We start from the raw sequence: 20,648 nt of genomic DNA, 5'->3' as shown, positions 1-20,648 counted from the left end.
TAGTCAAGAGTGAAGAAGCATTTCAATGCATCAGCAAAGTTTCCAACACACAGCAGGGTATTTCAATGAAAGTAATTTGTATGAAGTAGGTGTGAGCGTTTCCAGGTTGTCAAGAATGCAATTGCAGCAGTCAGTGTTGTTGCATAAGATGACTAGAAGAAGTGTTTCCCTTTAATGCTCTGTGGCACCTTCTTTACTCTAATTCTCAAGAAAAGGGTTGGAGTGGTGGAAGGCCTGGCCCAGCAGCTGCCATTCCATACCTTCCTTTTATTGTATTGTGTACAGAAAAGGTGGACATATTGGATTTTGCCTTGACTGACTCTTTTTGTTGTTAGAGCTAGGCTATGACGCTGCACTAGGTGAAGATTTTGGAGAGGACTAATCAGACAGCCAATGTGGCAGTGGCCTTGAGTGTCCCTTTCTAGCCACCACAGAAGGGATGGCTGAGGACTGTTCAAGCTCCATCATGCCATTCTGAGGTGTGACTTGTTCCCCTCCTGTTATTTCTTTAAAATACAATTTTTACAGAATTTCCAAAGTACAATTAGCTGTAAACTTGTTGAGCTGACTTCCTATAACTGAGTCATGCAGGATTTTTTAAAAAAAGAAATCTAGACAAACTTCCCTCTGTTGCATTTACAGTCCAAAACAAAAAGCAAAAGGCAGAATGGAATGCCCCAGTCAAGGGCCTGTGAAGGACGGGACCACACTTCAGCTTCATTTCATGCAAACATCCCATAAAAACCAAGGAAGAGGATACAAGGCAGGAGTTCACATAGGGCCAGCTGGTGACTTCACAGCCAACCAGGGATTACAGCCAGGGACTCTGCAATTCATGATCATAGCCACTCCTCTTATACCTGCTCTAAATTTGACTCCCTCTCCACTGGACACCATCTGCTACCAGCCAGGTGGAGTATCTGAACCCTGGTCTATGAAGGCATGCACACTTTCCACACAATAAAGTTTCCCCCTATTAAATTTATTGCATTGACTGATCCCAGCAGCAGCCCCAAGACAGTCCTTCCCTCGTAAGGGACACCCTTGAATAAGTGTCAAATTTCTGCAAAATCTGCCCATGGGAGCAATCTTCTAGGCAGGCAATGGCCCAGTCTGCTCTCAGGAGCCACAGCTCAAGGACCAGCCACTCCCTCATTGCAGACTAGCACTTCTGAGGCCACAGGGGTTCAAGAGCCCAGCTGCTCGGCTCCCAAACCCCACTTCCCTGAGAGACCCTGGTGTAGTTCTGAGGTTGTGCGCACAGTAGCAGGAGTCCTCTAATCCACTGGCACTTGTGCTTCCCTAAGGAAGGACCTCAATCTTTTTCTCAAGAGTTTGACAGGGAAACAGGAGCTCCCTCATGATGCCATCCAGCTCCTCCAAGGCCAGCTGTGCGTGAAGTACAGTGACCTCATCTTGTTCGCAGCGCACCACAAACTTCAGCAGGTGGTAGAGTTCCAGCAGGGCATCCTGGAGAACCTGGGGGGGGGGGCAGGGGAAGAGGAAAGAGAAAGCTGAATTAGGGTTGAGTGTGTGGGAGTGAACTATTTGGATCCCTAGTGCCTATAATGCATAGGCAGAGTATGGGAGAGTGTTCGTTCTGAGCACCAAACAAAGGCCAGACTGGCCTCTGCTTTGTCTTGCAATGCTTTCCCAATAGTTTCCCACCTTTTTCCGAAGGATCTGAGAGCCAGAAGATTGTCAGGATGAGGTTCAGGGGGAGGGGGGAAAGTACCTTTCCAAATTTCTCTAATCACAGTCTGCATGTGGGACAGCCAGGTAATCCCACCCAGACAAGCTTCTCATTAATGCCCAACACATTTTCTGCCTCCTCCACCTCCCACTGCACCAAGGGAGTTCTGGCCACTGAGCCCCTGCAGCAGGTGAGCTTTGCAAAGCAACAGAGGCCTGTTTTGCATCTTGCAACAAACAGGCGGCAGCAGATTCTGAAAACAGAAACTTTTATAGATAGGGCTTGCTGGAGACTGCCTGATGAATGCTCACTTCAGAAATAAGGCAAAGCCCTGTGGCTTCTTGTGCCCACATATCCACCACAGCAGATCAAAGCCTGGCTATGGGAACATAGGAAGCGACCTTATGTGGAGTCAGACCATTGGTCCATCTAGCTCAGTATTGTCAACGCTGACTGGTAGCAGCTCTCCCAAGTTTCAGACCGGGTTTCCTTCCAGCCCTATGCAGAAATGCCCAGGATGGAACCAGGGACCTTCTGCATGCAAAGCTGATGATCTACCACTGAGCTAAGGCACTTCCCCAATATAGGATCGATAGCCTTTGCCCCTGTTGAAGGCGTGACACCACTTCCTTTTCTGCAACACCATAGGAAAACACCTCCAGCAGGAAAGCATTGCACAAGTCTGGGAGATTCCCTCTTATTCCTAGGAACAACTGAGGTCATGACTGAGGTCATTGGAGAGGCAGAGTTATGTGTAATGTCCAAAAGAACCTTTCATGCCCCAGAAGCCATTCAGCTGTCCAACCAACTGAGGTTAAAGGGCTCCCTTTGCAGGTGCCTGTCAGAAAATACTTTTGTCTAGATCTGTGCTAGAAAATTCCGTAAGCCTGATCTGGCCCCCAGAGCAATGTTAGCTGGCCCCTTGTAGGCCTGTCACATTCTAGTCAAGGTGTGATAAAACGTTTATAACAGGTAAGAGCGAGGAATTAGTATACACCCATCTATCATCTTTTGGATTCTGAATCTAAGGTGCTCTACACACCCTTCTGCTTTGCCCAGGCTTCATTACAGACCCTGAGCACCTGAGATTAATTTGTGTAGTGAAACAGACTGCTGACCCTTGAACTACTGTACAGAGCTACCTGGTGGCAGGTAATGGAGCTTGCAATGATCTAAACAGAGTTGCCTTGCTGCATGACACATTGAGAAAAGATAATGGTGATTTCCCAGAACTTTCAATGTTGGGAAAGCGAAACAGCAAAAAAGAAAACGAAAGTCAGTAAAAGCCAGAAAGCTGCAGATGGGAATCTGCACGGGTCAAAACTTGCAAAATTGCAGCCATGATTGTGCTGGAGGTGAGAAGGCAACTCTTGTGCTGGTTCGGTTCAAATTTGGAATGAGGGCTCCCGTCCTCATTTTCTCCTGAGGTGCAGAGCTCTCCAGAGCCCAACAGGAAGGAAAAGAGTCCACTGCCATGAGGATGCAATGGGGTCACAAGGCAAAGAGTTTTGCTCAGCCTGAAAAGTTCCCAATTTCAGCATGAGCTTGTACAGGGGCATTTGATGAGAGAGCCACAAGAGCAACCAAATTGTGGGCCTGGCCTGCAAAGGTGTGTGCATTCGCAGAGGGCTGGACTTTCCCCCCCTTGAAAGGCAGTTGGAGAGTGACTTGTGGATAAATGCCCTTTTCATTTCAGGTGCCTGACACTGAGACTTCTGCCTGTCCAAAGGTAGAAAGAGAAGCAGCCTTGCCAAAGAAACAGCACCGCTGTGCAGGAGAGGCAGAGAGTCAAGCAGCGTCTCTCAGAGCCCAGCATGGCTAGCCCATCCCCACAGGGCTTGGCTAGGAGTGAAGGTAGAAAGGACCAGGAGGAAGAAGACGCAGTCCCTGGGCTTCCTGGATGGGGCACTCCCCAGTGTCCTGCCAAAAGAGATCCGCTGGTGGCAGCTTGCCCAGGGCTCCTGGCCTGCACCTGGCCAACCATGCCAAGGCAGCTCCACCTGATGCTGCTGCGCTTTGAAACTCAGGTGGGCAGCCTGTAGAAGCCGCAAGTCCCAGCAGGCCTCATTCACTATATACAGCCTCAATACAAGGAATACATCCCAAAACCCTCAGCAGTTTGGCAACTTGCTTATCAGCTTTGGGAAGTTTGCTGATTGTTTTTGAATTTTATTATTAACCATTCAGAGGCTCTAATGGAGTAACATTCATCTCCTATTCTTAAAAGGAAGTGGCCTGTGACACCATTATTGGGTTGGGGGCAGAGAGAAACTTGGAAATAAAAAATGAATTTATGTTATGGAATAATGGGAAAAGGGATTAAAATCCAAAAACCCTCCCCCAAAATACTCCTGCTCAATGAAGACCTGAAGATTTTCATTTCTCTGCTGCTACTCTGCAAATGTTTTATACCTGTTTGACAATGTCAGGGAAACTGCATGTATATTGTATTTCAGCTCCAGTGATATAAATTGGGTTTGGTACTGGCAGTCTAGTAAATACTAAAAAAAAAAAAAATCCAAATATTTCCAAATGTCTTTTCCCTTTAAAAACTGCAAGGAGGATAATGCTTCCTATGCTTTCAAAACTTTAGGAAGTGTTTCCACCTCCCATTGTGTCGTTCGTTCAAGGTCACTTCCACCCTCTGTAATAATCAAGGACAAGAGTGCAACAGCAGCAACAAGCTGAGAATATGGCTGGAGAGAAATCCTAGCAGGAACAGAATTTCCTGGGCCTGGATGGTGCTTCTACTGCCCTTTGCCTCAACTTGGGAGGCAATTCACCTTGGAAGGGAACCAGGGCAGTTCTAGAAGGCCACACCTTTCATTGACTGCCTGCAGCAACAATCAGATGAACATGATTCTTGTAATCTTTTTTCCAGTGAGTCAATGGTAGTTGCAAGTGAAATTCCCACTGCTCAGATAGATGGAATAGAACCAGCTGTGGCAGTCTGAGCCTTGCTGCAAGGATGCTGCCCACACAGGAAAAGGGAAGAGGCAGCCTTCAGTCTGCTGCCGGAAAGCAAGTCGTTTATTTTGTGAAGGTGGCTTAATGTGTTCAGACCTTAATGGGTCTTATTCTGAGTAAAAGACTGTTTGCTCTTGAGTATAGGCTTTCACTTTCAGTACTGAAAGAGGTTCTGTTGCTAGGCTATAGAGGGGCGAAGACCTACAGTTGAGACATGATGGGCAACTTTCACAACATAAATGGTGGCTTCCGGGCACCAGCTCAAGGCGTGCCTCCCCTTTTACTTTTTGTCCATTTTCTTCGGTGTTGCCCCCGTTCCACTTCTCTTCACACAGGGCACTTGCAGGGCAAAGCACAGCTCCGGCCCTAGGGGGAGTGGGGAAAAACTTTTACCTCCAGTCTCAACCATAAAAGCAGAGGAGCCTGGGCTACAGGGCATTTCTCTTTTGGGCAGAATCAAGAAGGGAAGCAGCTCACCTCCACCGCTCTCGTGCTGAGGCCACGTAGCAGAAGCACCACCACATGGACGGCTGCTCTCCGCACTTCAACCTGACCATCGGTCTTCGCTATTGCTGTCAGACATGAGGTCACCTGTCAGACAGATAAAGTCATAGGCCCTATTAGGACAGGCAGACTACTTTGCTCACCTGTGATGTGCTGGGAACTCAGAAGTGCCTGCACAGCAAACCTGAGTGCAAAATCAAAGCCCACCACACCAGAACAGTCAAGAGAATAGGAGGTTGAGAAAATGATCTTTCCAGCCCCACCTAAAAACTGAACCTGAACCTGGGACCTTCTGCATGCAAAGCAGATGCTCTGCCATTGAACGACAGCCTTTGCTCTAAAACCCCTTGTGGAATGCTGCACTAAGGAAACTTAAGTGAGAGAGGAAGAAGTTTTCTTCCCCATCTTGGTGGGAAGGGTCAGTATTGCAAACTCCTGAGCAAAGGCAGCTGCTCCGTCCTTGGAGCTTATTCACATTCGTGGTATGGAAACTGCCACCCAGCTTGTGGTGAGTGGGCAGAACTCCTGTTTCCTGGCCTCCAAGGAGGTCCCTGCTGCTGGTTCTGAAACTGGCAGAGAAGCCTCTGCCCTGCACAGAGTTCCCCACTGTAGCCTCCTTCCTTCAGCTCAAGGGCAGCATTTCCCCCTCCCCCTCTGCAGCAGCTCCTGCTGAATCAGCTGGCACCTGGCCCGCTGCAGAGCCAGAAGCATCCTTCTCTCTCTCCCTCCTCACACATAGAAAAGTGTGGCTTGAAATCTGCACCAAGCCACCCACCTCCTCCCTGTGTGCTGCTGTAGATGCACGGGAGCTATAGCAATAGGCAGCAGCAGAGCTGTCATGCACAGCTCCTGACACCAAGAGGGCATTCACACCTCCTGCTATTCCAGCTTCAGCACTGCAGGAAGGAGGAGGGGAAGCAGCTGCTTTGCATGCAAAAGGCGCCTTGTTCAATCCTGCCAGGTGACACCTCTCCAATTAAAATAATCTCACATATGTAGCAGGTGATGAGCAAGCTTTCTCTTTTTGCTCAATACCCTGGAGAGCCTGCTGCTGTTCAGAGCAGACACTGCTGAGCTAGACAGACAAAGGGTCTGACCTGCTACATAAGGCTGCTTCCAATGCGCCCAGCAGGATTCTTTCAAACCTTTGTGGGAATGAAGCTTATGATCATTTTACCTAGATACCCCATAATGTGTTTTTTTAATGAATAAAAAAACCCAGCCTATTTTACTCACAGCTATTGAGGACAAAGGTTGTGTATGCACTATGTCTTTAGGGCACATTAAAAGCACACAGACCCACACACCTCAAATAAACTTGGGGACTGGTTTGTTAAGGGTTGCTGGGATTTGTAATACTGTGAGGGGTCAATAATAGTGCCCAGAATTCTTTGAGGGAAAGAAGGTGATTTGAATGTGCTTCAAAGGTATAGTGTGAACAGAGTGGTCCAATTATGGACTTCTTTTCCACCCCATAGCCCTTTTCACATATACGTATGGGTGGCTTGCAGTTTCTCACCTGTGGTAGCAATTAGGATGTCATTCTGGTTTAACTAAACACCAAAGAAAAGGCTGCAATATGTAGTGTGTGTCTCTGCAGATTAGTTAACCCTGGACAGAGCTTCCATCAGGTTTCTCAACCCAGCAGGAGGGCCAGGGTCAGGTGACCCTGAAATGGCAAACAACATGCCTCTGAACTTATCATCCTTGGAGGTAGCCCCCAAAAGCATTACTGTGCAGAATCCAGAGAACTGATCCCTCCTGCCTGTGAATACCAAGATGTACCTGCCTGGTGGGCACGTATTTCCATGGCACCCATCTCCATAGCACCGAAGTGCATCATTGGACGCAAGAGCATTCACAGCCCTGCTCCAGCTAGTTGTTGGAGAAGTGGCAGAGGGCAAATGGAAAACACAGACTTCTTGGCTGTTAAGGGTCCATTCAGCAACCTTCCAGAAAGCAAAAGGCACATCCTAGCTTCCAGTAAGCCTTACTTACTAGGTCGGGGTAGGCAACCTAAGGTCCGTATGCCAGATGCAGCCCAATCGCCTTCGCAATCCGGCCTGTGGACAGTCCAGGAATCAGTGTGTTTTTACATGAGAAGAATGTGTCTTTTTATTTAAAATGCATCTCTGGATTATTTGTGGGGCATAAGAATTCGTTCACCCCCCCCCCCCAATATAGTCCAGCCCACCACATGGTCTGAGGGACAGTGGACCAGCCCACAGCTGAAAAAGGTTGCTGACCCCTGTACTAGATACTTAGCATTGTGCTTGGCCTGTGGCTCTCATCTCTGCAAAGGAAGCTGCCTTTTACCAAGTCAAATCATTGGGTCCATCTGGCTCAGTCCTATCTGCAGTGAACAGCAGAGGCTCTCTAGGTTTCAGACAGGGATATTCCCAGCCCTGGCTAGAGACCCCAGGGATTGAATTTGGAGCCCTTCTGCATGCAAAGCAGATGCTCTACCACTGAGCTACGGAGGAGAAAATACAGATACAAAAACCCAGGAGAGGTTGGGGAGACTGAGGTAGGGTTGTGACTCATTGATAGAGCATTGGCTTTGCAGGCAGAAGGTCCCTGGTTCAGTTCCTGGCATCTCTTAGTAGGGCTGGGGACGTCTCCTGTCTAAAACCCTGCAGAGGTGATGCCAGTCAGAACAGACAATGTTGAGCTAGATGGGCCAATAGCTTGACTCTGTATGAGGCAGGTGTTCCACAGCTTGACACAGAAATGCATGGTTGTGAGTGTTCTGTCCCTGGAGCACCCAGTTGTGGCTCTGATGGACTTAACCTTGAAAGACACCAGTCACACTGCCCATGTTTAATGGAAGATGCCCAATTATCAAACAGCACAGGACAGTGGAGAGTGTATTAGTGGGCAGAAGGCGGAAGGCACTGGAATGCGTTACGCTGTCCGAAAAAAAGAAGTCTGTGAGAATGCCCTACAGCGGCCTTCCCCAACACAGTGCCCTCCAGATGCTTTGAACTGCAACACTCATCTGTCCCAGTATCACATGACTGTGCTGCCTGGGGCTAATGGGAGTCTAAAACATCTACCTGGAGTGCACTAGGCAGAGGGAGTATGTCGAAGGGGCTCTCAGAAGCCAAAGAGGCAAAAGGAATTCATAGCATGGGGGGTATATACCAGCACTAATCAGACCACAGGTTTCCATTTGGGAGGAAGTTATATTAGCCTCCCCTTCCAAGCATGCCACCCCAGTAGCCTGCCATGTTCCAGTAGCAACAAAAGCTTTAGAGAGGAGGTGATGTGGCCAATACCTCATGGACCACAGAGCCCAGCTGAAAATGAAGTATCTGGCACAGCTCTCCCAGATTGGACAGGCTGCTTGCCCTAAGAGTGCCATCCAGATCTCTTGCTCCTCGCAGAAAGGCGTGGATCAGGTTGTCTCGGTGTGAGAAGGCCATGTCTCCTGCAAGAGTGGGGGCGGGGGAGAGAAAGGTTCCGATTATTTAAGTCACTCACCTTTTGCAGAACAGAGCTCTGTGCTATGGAGAAGAAGTAGACAAAGAGATAGAGAATGTATTAAACCTATCACCCATGAAAAATACATAAAACTCTTGTTAAGCAAGAGCTTTGGCTGGGTGGGGGCCAGCACTGTTGACATCTCTTGGGGAAAAGCGGCCTGCTCCATGAAGGACACAACAAGATGGGCAGAAATAAGGAGCCAAGGACAAATGGAGATCCCAGGCTTTTGGTGCGTTGCCACCTCCCTTCCATCAGCAATGCTTTTCCGACTCACGTGTAAACCACCAGACAGTGCAGGTGGTTGGCAGAGGATAGCTCTGCTGGAGGTGGCAGCGTCACACGGCCTGGACAATAAAGCTGTGATGGTTTAAATTGAAAACTTATCTATCACATGGCAATGAGCTGCAGCTCCAATCTAGAAGTCACCTTGGCCAGCGGTGCTCTGCTATCGACCAGTCAAGATCACACGCTTTGGCGAGTGTTCACAGCTGACCAGGCGCCTGGCCCATCTGCACAACCCCCCCCCCCCTTCTTATGCAACCATCCACTGGCCTGTGGCTCAGAGCGGCAGCTGTCAGCATGTGTGCCCATGGGCATCTACAATGTGACGCCAATTTCCTGGACTCACCTCTGACCTCTGATCTGTGGGCAGCCCAGCCTCTTGTGGCTTCTGTGCGGGAGGATCTCCAGCCAGCCCTAGCTAATGACCTAGTGATTTTTGTTCCACCTTTTGAGCAGGTTCCCAGGATGGCTGGTCAGGCAGCCACCTGTTAGGAAAGGTGATGCTTCTTATTGCCCCAAATTCCTCTTCTCTGCCCAGAAGTGGAATCCTGAAGTCAATTCTTGCTGACTTGGGAGCAGATTTTTCTCTTACTGAGAGAGAGAGAGAAAGAGTAAGAGTGTCTGGGACTTCGCAGTGCTGCTCACCCTGACCCAACAAGCAGAACTCCTAGCAGATACATGAATAGCTGCTGGTGCAAAAAGCTCATTCTTTTCAGGGAAGAAGTGATGTGAACTTCGACCTGGAAGGATGTTTTCAATTCTGCTCTCATTACTGCTTGCCCTTACTTCCCCATCTATAAAATGGGAGGAAGGACACTTCCAAAGTGACTCTGGTCAAAGGGGCTGAAAGGCTCCAGTTTGCCCTCTTAATCTTTGCAGTCGGTTCTGGACCACAATGCTGCAAAAGTCCCAGGGATTTTGTAGTGAGTAGTGAGTAGGGCTGTGGGTGTGGAAGTAGCCATATTCCTGTGCCTCAAAATGGTTGCTGTTAAGTTGCCCAAACTCAGAACCATGAAGAACCAACCCATATAAAAAGGATCTAGGGGTCTCGGTAGACCACAAGCTTAATGCAAGTCAACAATGTGAAAAAGGTATCACACTTTAAGAAGGATATTGGCAAGCTTGAATGTGTGCAAAGGAGAACAACCAAGATGATAAAAGGACTGGAAACCAAGCCTTATTGAAGGAACTGGGTATGTTTAGCCTAGAAAAGAGAAGCCGTTTTTAAATATCTGAAGGGGTGTCACATGGAGGACGGAGCAAACCTGTTTCCTGCTGCTCCAGAGGATGGGACCTGAACCAATGGATTCAAAGTACAAGAAAGGACAGCAAGAGCAATTCAACAGTAGAATGAATTACCTCAGAAGGAGGTGGGCTTTCCTTCACTGGAGGTTTTAAAACACGTTGGGTGGTCATCTGTCAGGCAGCTGTGATTCCTGCATTGCAGGTGGTTGAACTAGAGGACCCTTGGGGTGGATCCCTTCCAAATCTACAATTCTATGATTCTAGACGCATGCAACAGAATAGAATGTGGCTGTCATGTCAGCCCCAAGGGGGTCAGGCAGAAGGTAACATCATGCCTTTTACTAACGACACCAATTTAATGCCAGTCTAAGAGTACGCCAGCTTTCTTTCAAGTTTTACAAAATCATTCATCAGGGAATGGAGAGGAAGCAAATATACACAACTGGGATTTCTGTTTGCCCATTCAGAGGCAATAGCAGACCAAGTGCATTAGAAACAGCAAAGTGTGTGAAAACTAGAGTGAGCAATCCGATTGTGCTCCTTAACCCATGACACAGAACAGCAAAGGGCAACAAGTCTAAAAGGAAGAGCCAGAAGACTTTTGCTCTGTGGCAACTGCTCCCCCACCCACTGCCGCTGTGACTAAGTAGAACCAGTGGGGTGTGCAAACTTGCTGCTGCAGAAATATTGGGTGGGTGGGGGGAGCACAGAGGCAGGACTGAATGTGGGTTTATTCAAGCACTCAGACAAGAACAAGAGTTACATGACAGGCCATAAGCACTTCTGCACTGGATACACCCTGGCGCTTCCTGCCACAGTGTCAGGCAGGTACAGGATGAAAGGGTAATCCCTTAATTTTCATTAGCCGCCTCTCTGGTTCCCCCTGAATTCCAAAGCATACAAATCCCCCCCCCCCCCCGTCTTTGTCTCACCTGCACGTCAATGGGACAAAAGGAGGCACACACATATGCATCTGCCCTGAAGGGGCTTCAGCCATGGAGGATGAGTGGGGGAGGGATGCCAGCTGAGGGTACCTCTGCTGCTACACAGTTACAACCTTAGCTCTGTTTTGTCAGGTGAACTCGTTAAGCTAAGAACCAACCTCAAATTCTGTGTCTTGAACAACTTGTGCACAGTAAGCAGAATCTTGTAGATTTCTTTATTCCACAAAAATCCATTTTGGCTCTGTGACCATAACAAGCCCGGCTTTGGTCTCAGGTACCAGCTGCCTTTGCACACACAAGTCTATAGTGGGGGTACTTGGGGTGAGATGGGGAGCTGTCTACTCTGCTGAAGGAAATTAGCTTGCATCCCTCGTAACTGTTAACCCCCCCTTGGTGGGATGCAAGGCCTGCAGTGCACCAACCCACCCAGGGTGTCAGAAGCATCTCCCTCCCAGGCGCCCCTAGACAGCTGAGGAGGAGGAGGAGGTCTAATTATTATGACTCTTGCCTACGAAACAGCACTTTGCCTGGATCAGGAGCTGAATGAACAAAGCAGGTTCCCTCCCAGCCCCCTCCCCCACGCAGTGAATGATCCCTGAATAAGAAGAGGAAGTGTCTCAGCTGACATCCTGGGGGAAGGTTTAATGTGTTTAAACTCAATTGATAATGCAAATCCTTCAGCAATGCCTGGAAGGGGGAGAGGAGAAGCACCTCTTTCCTCCCCACCCCAAGAGAAGAAAAATGAGACTACACAGGCACATATAAGCCACAGTTCTAGCTGCTCCCCCCCCCAACTCCTGAAGTTTCACACAACAGGGGTCAGGTTGCACAGATTCCCTTTCCTTCCTTAACCGTTCCAGCCAGCTGACAGATCTCAACTTGTCTTCAGCTTTCTGCTGCCTGAAGAAGAAAATCTGCTTTCTAATGAGGGCTGACATGAAAGCAGCAGAACTGTTGCAAACCAGCCGCTCCCTCCTGGGATGCAGGCGGTCTGCTTGCGCAGGAGTTGTCCCTTTGCAAAAGGCATCCCAGAGCTTAGGGCATTTGCTGCAGTCAAGACCTGCAGGGCAGGGTTCGCCTAGGCACCCCACCTCCCATCCTCTGGTCCTCCTCCTTCCCAGAGCATCACTGGAGTCCTTCTCCACAGCAACAGATGCATCTGCGCCATGATGGAGCAGATGGGTCAAAATTAGGCCCCTTTTGCTTCCAGCAGTAAGTCATTGTTTTGTAGTGGTGCAACTCCTGCTATTACACTGCCACAAAGGCAGAATAACCAACATTACTTTGGAAAGGTTTTCCTCCACACCAGAGATACCAATATCCTGAGGTGCAGAAGGGTTTTTGCCACAGCCAGCACTCCCTGCAGCCGTTTGGAGCAGAGACAACCCCAAAGCAAAGCAAATCCCGAAAAGATTAGCAGCAGGGGGTGGGGAAGGAAATCCAGTGATTTTTAAGAATAGAGAGCACAGTCTTAAATAGTGCTGTAGTGCTGAAAAATGTGAAGACGTACAAAACACTTTGGTTTAATTTGGTCTATAAATAGGCAGACTAGTTGATGCATGCCAAATAGGGGGCTGTGCTGACAGCCGTGCAAGAACCAGGGTGGGTAGGAGTGGCACAGGCCAGGAGTGAAGTATGACACCTCAGCAGCCTCAAGAGACCCTCATTCAGATCAGCAGCCCCACACCCATAATGTATGACCAAGCAGTGGGAGAAGCCACAACATACACAGCCTCATAGCTGCAGTCCCCAGGGGTGTTGGGGTGTGTGTGTGTGTGTGTTTGTGTGTCAAAGTCCAGGGTTGTTGTCAGGGGGTCAGGGGGCTTGAGTTCCAAGTCTTTTGCCCTGGGGTGGATATCTCCTGTACCTTCTCCCCTTTATTTTTTATTTTTTTAAATTACTCCCCCTCTGAAACTTAGCCTCAGTTTGCATTAGCACATGCAGATTTGTATCATGGGCCTGGGGCCTCAAAATCCTTTTAAGTCAATCACTGAGCACCTAAGTGGCCAAAGTGCTTCCATTCATTAAAAAAAACCCCCAAAAACTTCTAGAAGATTAACAATAAAAAGCAATGGGAATAGGGCAGAAAGATAAGGAAATTGTGACTAGAAAAGCCTTCCTGATGTTTAGCTGACTAGGAAGGACAGGGGCCACCCCCTTTCCCCCAAAAAGCACTCTTGCTGGGGGCAGGGAAAGCAGGAGCGAGGAGTACCTTGAAAAGAAAAAGAAAGAAAAGAGATACAAACAGGAGGGTAAAGCCCTGACACACAGGGGAGCAATTATGCTATTATCTTTAAAGAAAGGGCCCTTTGCCAGCAGCAACTCATCAGTCAGCCAAGAGAATTTTCCAGCAGATGAGGTGTCTGAGTGCACCTTCTTTCTACCTGCAAGAAGAAAAAGCAGCTGCACAGACCAGGCACAGCAGTGGGTAGGGGGGAGTAGAGGGTGCGCCAATCACTGCCAAAAGGGCAACATAGCACCAAAAGGGCCGCATGCTCTACCTTCACAATTGGAGGTAGTCTCTCTTTCTGGAGGACCTAACCAGAAGCCCAGTAGTGAAGGTGGTTGTATTGCCATGGAGGAGCTCCCCTCCTCATCCCTGAAGGGCAGCAAAACCAGAGAGAGGAAGGGGGCAAACAGGTGGGTAGATTCATTCAGGGGATTTGAGCTGGTACCAGCTGTGCTCTGTTTGAAGGCAGTTTTGCAAGAATCCAGTGCTACGTATGCCTGTGTGACAGGGTTGCTTGTTTGCCAGGCATCGACGAACCTGCTCATAAAATCACAGACCTGCTGAGGAAAACAAAACTCTGGCATTGCTTTTGCACATGTGTGAACTTCAAGGAGTTACTTCAAAGAGCCATCGGGCTTTAGCCAACTAAGTTATCCTTGGACTAGATAAGATTAATGGGCCTAACTTAGCCATGCTCATTCCTTTCAAGGGGTCTGCTCCAAGGAATGCTGGGCACAATTCATTGTGCTGAATGCCAACAGTTATGTTGGAACAAGGCCTATAACCAGGTGGTTAATTGCCAAATTTCACAGGCTGGAGCCTTGTCTCTTCAGAGGCCCCATTCTTTGCCCAGAAATGCTAAAGTCTCTTAGAAGATGCTTTATGCTTGGAGTGGGCAACCAGTCACTCAGAAGAAGCACACAATATTCCGATTTGCTCTGAGTGGAAGGGCAGTCAAGGTAGATGCAGCTTAGCCCCCAAACAGGAGTTTTCAAACTGGGGGTGCATGCTGTACTTTGGAAGCTTATCAGAAGATCAGTAATAATGGCAGACATGCTTCCTCACCACCACAACCACCCCTTCCTTGCAATGCATGATCAGATGGAAGTGTCAGGAGTGTTCTAGGTCACCTGTTCAGTACATAATGGTCAACAGCATGGCCCTGGTGCCTGAGTGTGCACATGTCCCAGGATCCTTTACATCATGCAGGGCTTCTCAAGCAGACAAGCTGATGTCAAATAGGCCAGTTGCCTCAAGGCAAAAAGCGTGAAAACCAGAAGAGGTCCTCACACACTGAACACCTGTTTGAGAAAATATTTATTTAGCTGCCACAGAAGCCAAACCAAGGAGGAAACCCTGTAATCCCCCCTCTCTTTTATCCAACTAAAAGATTTAAAAGCCAGTCTTTTAGCCATTTTCTGCTTCAGACAAACAGGTGGGATGCACAGATGGAGAAACATCTGGGTCAGATGGTAATTTAATGAGTTAGGCTCAACATATATAAAGCACAGTAAGGCTAAATTGGCCAAGCAGGATTTGCAGCACAGAGTGCAGGGAACAATCTGTTCGCTGGCAACAGCAGTGGACAAAAGGCTCGAGATGGCTGTGGTGGCACCATCAAGACTGGCTCGTGCACCCTGCTAAGCTGGCACCTGTCCCCCTATACCCCAGTTGTGCAGAGGAGCTTGGATGCCACCAAGAAGCGATCACTTTAACAAACAAAAACCTTTAAAGAAAAGCCTAAGTTCCAGAGAACTCAGCCACTGTCATGCCCAGACAAGTCACAGGGCTCCAGCAGGCAATGCAGCCAAGTTTTATAATGGTGCCTTGTAACATGCAGGAAACCGGTGGGCAATTCCTGAACTTCCATTTATGGGGAAATGAAGCAAGGAGAAAATTAATAGTGCCGTTAAATAGCATGCACAGATTCTAATACAACTTGAGGCCTAGAAAAAGGAGGTGACTCATTCCCTTAGACATGCCTAATTTTCCTTTGTAAGGGCAGGGCATGCTGTGTTACTCCAATCTGTGCCAGAGGACGTGACTCCAAAGCCAGGGGAGGTTGACCTGGGTGGGTCCAAACAGTAACCTCCCCTGATGCTTAGGCACCTGAAGGCAAAGATGCTGCTGTGGAAGAAGGAGCAGGGATCTCTTCTAGGACGGCTCTGTCCAGGTGGGGTGTTCTGCCCACACACTGAACAGCAAAGCTAGAGGCATCTGTAGATTGTGAAGGCTGGGTACCAAGCTGCCAAGGAACATTAATGCTATTTGGCACTCTGCACTTAGTACAACCAGTTGTGGGTTTTATACCAGTAAATGAGCATTACACAACTTCCTGGACAAGTGTGATTATAAAGCCAGCATAGGCCTCCTCAGAGAGCCACATGTTCTGGTGCTCCACACGCTGCTGGAGCAGCTCTGGCACAAAATTCCCAGTGGGAGCTGCAAACTCACCTAGTGCCCGTGTGATGCGCATCAGGGCCTCGCCCACTTTCATCCTGGTCTCGACCGTCTGTGCTTCCTGTGTGCCTGGATGAGCGCTCCCATATTGGGCCAGCAGGTAGGGCAGGATTTGCTCTGGGAAAGCATCCGACAGCAGCACAACACCTGAAGATCAGGAGAAAGAGAAGCACCAGGGAGTGACATAGAAGGCAGGCATTGGCAACTGTGTGGACCGATGTCCAAGATGCTAGTGGGGATACTTTGAACTGATGGCTTTTTGAGCCCTTTCCCAGCTCTCCAATTCTAAATCCAGAGGGGATAGCAGAGGAAAAACTGCCTCAAAAGAAAGGAGGAGAGATTGAAAAGCAGATTCACACAGAGGACTTGGAAGGATTGAGCAATGTGCCTAAGAAAGGTAGAATAGTTTAAAGTGATCTTTTATTGCCCATCTGGCTAATTATTCAGATTTTATTTTTTGCCCTTGTCCAAAGGGTTTTATAATAGCCTTATTGCCACATTGCCTTATCCTGGGAGTGGGGATTCCCTAGATGTTGTTGATCTCCCATCAGTCCCAGACAGCATGATTAGCAGGGATGGAAGCTATAGTCCAGAAACAACTGAAAAACCCTCAATTCTTCAGCCCTGTTGGCAGTGTGGGAGCTTTGCCAGCTTAATACAGCTCTCTTGCAAGGCAAAACAAACCAGAACAAGCCTCAAAAAGGGAATTCCCAACACGTGGGAAAGAATTGCCTCTGAAGCAGAATTGACCTACAGGAAACTAGAAACCCCTGGCTTGGCAAAGCACCACACGCCTTTGCTAACCTGGTGCCTTCCCTGGCTGAAGCTGATGAGAGTTGTAATCCAAAATATATGTAGAGCACCAGGTTGTCATAGGCAGCAACAAAAGATGCCAACTTAATCAGCTTCAACTTTGTCCTGATGGTGGCTGTGCCAAAAAGACCACATTCCCAAAGAGGTAGCTGCATTCATGTGCAGCAACAAGGTGGCAAAGTTCTGGATGTCCTCAGAGATGAGCCAGCAAAGACCGGCTTCATCAGATGCCATCCACAAATCACAATAGCAGAAAGGTGCTACTTACAAAGGTTCATGTCATGTGAGTCACTGCCCCTGGAAGAGGCAAGGGCAGCACCAGGGAATCAAGCCTAACTGGCCCATTGAAGAGAACTAGAATCAAGGTGTTCCTTCTGAATTGTGCTCCTAGAAGTGTTGTGTGTCCTACAGCCTTGCTCCAAGAAGTCATGGCAGCATTCTACAGTCAAGCCAGAGTAAACAGTTGGGAGGAAGCACGCTTCACTTAATTGCAAGTTCCACCACAGAACCATCAGAGCTGTGAAAACAGCCCAGGTCCTACTGGGCCATGCCCAACACCTTTAGTTCAATAGCTGTTTGATTTGGCCTTGAAGGCCCAGGTTACGACCTCAACCCTTTGAGATGATGCGGATGCAGCTGTCTTTCACATCCCTTTGATCTCCAGTTCCAGATCAGACATGCCTCTGGGCACAGGAAGAAAAAATGGAGGAGGAGGGAGGAAAATGCCCTGGGGATTAGAAGCAGCAGGTCGTTGGGAAAATAGGTATTATGGGATTGTTACATCTGCTAAGGGCATTGTCAGCTGGTGGTGGAGTGGGATGACTAGGCTCCATTTGGGAACTCAAGCACCTGTTGCTGTGCTTGACAGAGATCCAAGGCTTCCTATCCCCATGCTAGGTTAGGCCTGCCTCTCAGCCTAACCTACCTCATAGGGTGGTTGTGTGGATTAATTGAGGAGGAGGAGAACCATGTACACCACATAGAGCTCCTTGGCGAAAATGTGGGTTATAAATGCAATAAATAAATAAATGAGAGTTCACAGCCTGAAGAATCGTATATGATATAATTACCTGGACTAATTTGGAAAGGAAAAATAATGTATCCCCTTAGTCCAGGCCTCCTGGACCAAGCCAAAGTTTAGCCCTTAAAGCTTCTGTCTGAAAGGGCAAAAGGAAAAGCCATGGACGGGAGCTTGTTGCAGAAAAGGTTGGCATAGGAGGCAGCACTTCATCTTCACAACACACATGGGGATATTTCCACCTTAAGAGCTGAGGCTGGCACACGCCAGAGCTTGCCCAAGGCCTCCCCGGGAACAGGGCTCCAACCGCCAAGTTGCCCAAGCCCAAGGCCCAAACTGACAACAAAAAGCTGTGTGGGGAAACCCACATGGAAAAAAAACGGAACAGGGAGCTCTAGGGCAGAGGGGAGCAGAATTCCTCTTTAAAGAGTTGGCTTGAAGAAGATGAGAAACTTCCTCCTCTTCCTCCTCCAGGAACAGAACCATGGAGAGGAAAAAGGCTCCAATGAGGCCATTTGAGGTAGCCCCTAAACTGGCTCAGCTGGAGCTGCCTATGGCTCTAGGGCACAGGTGGCCAACTTCCAGCTCTGAGGCCTGATCTGCCGCCGCCCCCCCCCCCCCCAAGCTTCAAGCAATTTTTTCAGTCCCCAGCCAAAACCCCACCAACTTTGGCAGTGGGGTCAAAAGTGTGGGGAAGTGAAGCAGACACAGTGCTGGAACAGGCAATGCTCAGGAACAGATGCAAATTGCCCCCTCCTTGGTCACCACAACATTAACAGAGGGGGCAATAAGCCCCCTTCTGCTGATCCAGAAAGATTTTCATTTATGTAGGGCTGTAAGGTGGTGGTTTGTCCTGGATCCTAGGCAAGTCAATTGAACAACTGCATTTTTTGGCCTTTTTAGAGCTCAACAACTTTCAGGGTGTCCTGGTTTTTACTTTTTGAAATATGGCAACCCTAATTTATGTATTTGTTTAACATTTACAGTGCACCAAAGGATCCCGGGGTGGTATACATGGTTCTCCCCCTCCCCATGTTATCCTCACAACAACCCTGTAAGGTAGGTTAGGCTGAGAGACCAACTGATGCAAGGTTACCCAGCAAGCATCTCATGGCTGCATGGGGATCTGAACCTTGGTCTCCCAGCTTAGTCCAACACTCCAATCACTACAGATGGGGCAGGGAAGGCTGTGTGTACATGAGAGTGTGCAGCCTGGCTACACCCACCTCTGGCCCTCAGAGAGTGTGGCCAAGGGTGAATGTGGCCCTTGTGCCAAAAAAGGTTATGCTGGAAGTGAAATGATCCTGCCCCCTTTCTCAGTTGTTTAGGCTTGCTTTCTTCTGCAGCAGGTAAGGTGTGTGCTTTCTCTGTGATACCATCTGCCAGAGAGTCTTGAGAATCACATAGGACTCTGTTCCCCACTCTGGGTGCAGTAAACAGTGCTCTGGACACTTTAAAGCTCTGGGGGCTCAAAGCAGCGTAAAGCAAAATTCCGCTTCCAAGTTTATTTTTTAACTGTGGGTCCATCGCAAAATATCCAATACATGTGAACCACACATTTTCAACAGCAGGTTCAAGGACCACATCCAAGGTACAATTACAATTTCTTCCTGTGGTTCAGACTGGCTGAAACCTGCCAATATCCTGGCTCTGTGCTTCCCTCCGCCTTTTCTTTTGAGAACAATCATGTTACTCATTTCCGGCTTGAAAAGCAATGGGCTAGTAAATTTGCAATGAGACAGCAATACTTTTATGTGGGGGGTGCGGGAGGGAAGACTGTGGGGCCTGGAGCATCTTTGGGGATGCCAAGCAGTGAGTCAGTGGCAGAGGCTACCTGGCCAAGACTGAAGTCTCTCCTGCCCTGCTTATTTTCAGCTGCTCGTCTAGCTGGAAATGGTAGGGAGATGTGTGTTCTGGAATGGGGTGCATGTGTGCTGGCAGCCAGATGGCTCTCTGGGGGAAAGGGCAGCGGGTAAGATGTGACAGCTGCCCCACATCTTAGCCTCTCCCCTACATCGTCGCAGCCCTTTTGAGGCAATGCCAACATGACTCTCCAAGCTGAGCTTAGCACTTTGCTTCTGACTCAGCCCCCCTGGCAAAGTGGGAGGGTTCATCAAAGCCATCGCAAAGTTGCTAAACGTGCAAGGATCAATGCTTTCCATGTCACTGGTGGGAGTGGCAAGATGTCTTTCGCCTGCAGGGCACACATGAGCCCTTCACAGGCTCAAGCCAACACAAGTACAGGAAGGAAAAGGCAGGCCAAGGAGGTTCCCCCTTCAGCTCTTTGGCTGTTGCAGCCAGAAGAGCAAGTCCTCTTTATTCCCTCTCTCCCACCTTCTTCTACCTGACAGGAGTCTGAGCCAGGGGCTTCCTGCTGGGACTTCCCAGGTGCCCTATACAAACTGCACAGAAAAGGTGCAGCATGAACTTTGCAAGGGTTGATGACTTCCTCCTCCTGAAGCAACTGGGAGATTTTTTTATCCATCCATCACCTTATTTATGGGTCTTCCTGCCCAACCCCACAGTACTTTAAATAAGTGTTTGTTACTCATCCTGAGCCCTTAGGATGTTACTGGGATAAAAATCGGAATTATTATGAATTGCACTGCACAATGAGGAAAGGGAGCTGGCTCGCACCCAAATGCCTCCTTACACTTTGAGGGTGCCAAGGAATCCCGAGAAGAAACAGTGAAAAAATCCATCGGCCCAGAAAGCTGGTGGTGGATACTATTACTGTCCCACTTTCCTCGCCTCTGTCTCTATGAAAAAGAGGTGGGAGGCCTCTTTCAGCCTCCATTTAGCTCAAAATATATGCTACTCTGCAGTGAAGCTTCCAGGACAGTTTTCAAAAACAAGATAAAAAACCCACAACACATAAATACATGGGAAGAAGAATCCCATACCACTGTTATGCTAGACTGCAAGAGGAGTTGGCTCTTGGATCAGGTTAAAGGCCTATATAGTCAGGTATCCTGTTCTCATAGCAGCCAACTAGATGCTTTTGAT

At 48.6% G+C, this 20,648-nt stretch overlaps 1 protein-coding gene across 2 annotated transcripts in view; it reads right to left on the bottom strand.

Moving 5' to 3' along the window:
- Positions 1-961: 961 nt before the first annotated feature.
- Positions 962-20,648, bottom strand: part of TANGO6 (transport and golgi organization 6 homolog) — a 44,173-nt gene continuing 24,486 nt past the window's right edge. Inside the window, exons 15-18 of one of the 2 annotated variants that reach the window (XM_083452322.1) lie at positions 15,806-15,958; positions 8,443-8,594; positions 5,138-5,251; positions 962-1,479 (exon numbers count right to left, since the gene is read on the bottom strand). In XM_083452322.1, coding sequence (XP_083308448.1) covers positions 1,303-1,479; positions 5,138-5,251; positions 8,443-8,594; positions 15,806-15,958 — 596 coding nt within the window. In that variant the 3' untranslated portion in view covers positions 962-1,302. Of the gene's footprint in view, positions 1,480-5,137; positions 5,252-8,442; positions 8,595-15,805; positions 15,959-20,648 lie in introns of those variants that run through there. The other variant, XM_083452323.1, reaches the window with a different exon arrangement.

Source organism: Podarcis tiliguerta, assembly GCF_965153285.1.
Source record: "Podarcis tiliguerta genome assembly, chromosome: 8".
Classification (NCBI taxonomy): domain Eukaryota; kingdom Metazoa; phylum Chordata; class Lepidosauria; order Squamata; family Lacertidae; genus Podarcis; species Podarcis tiliguerta.
Note: the sequence above shows the minus strand (reverse complement) of the source record. Positions and strands in the feature narration are given on the sequence as shown.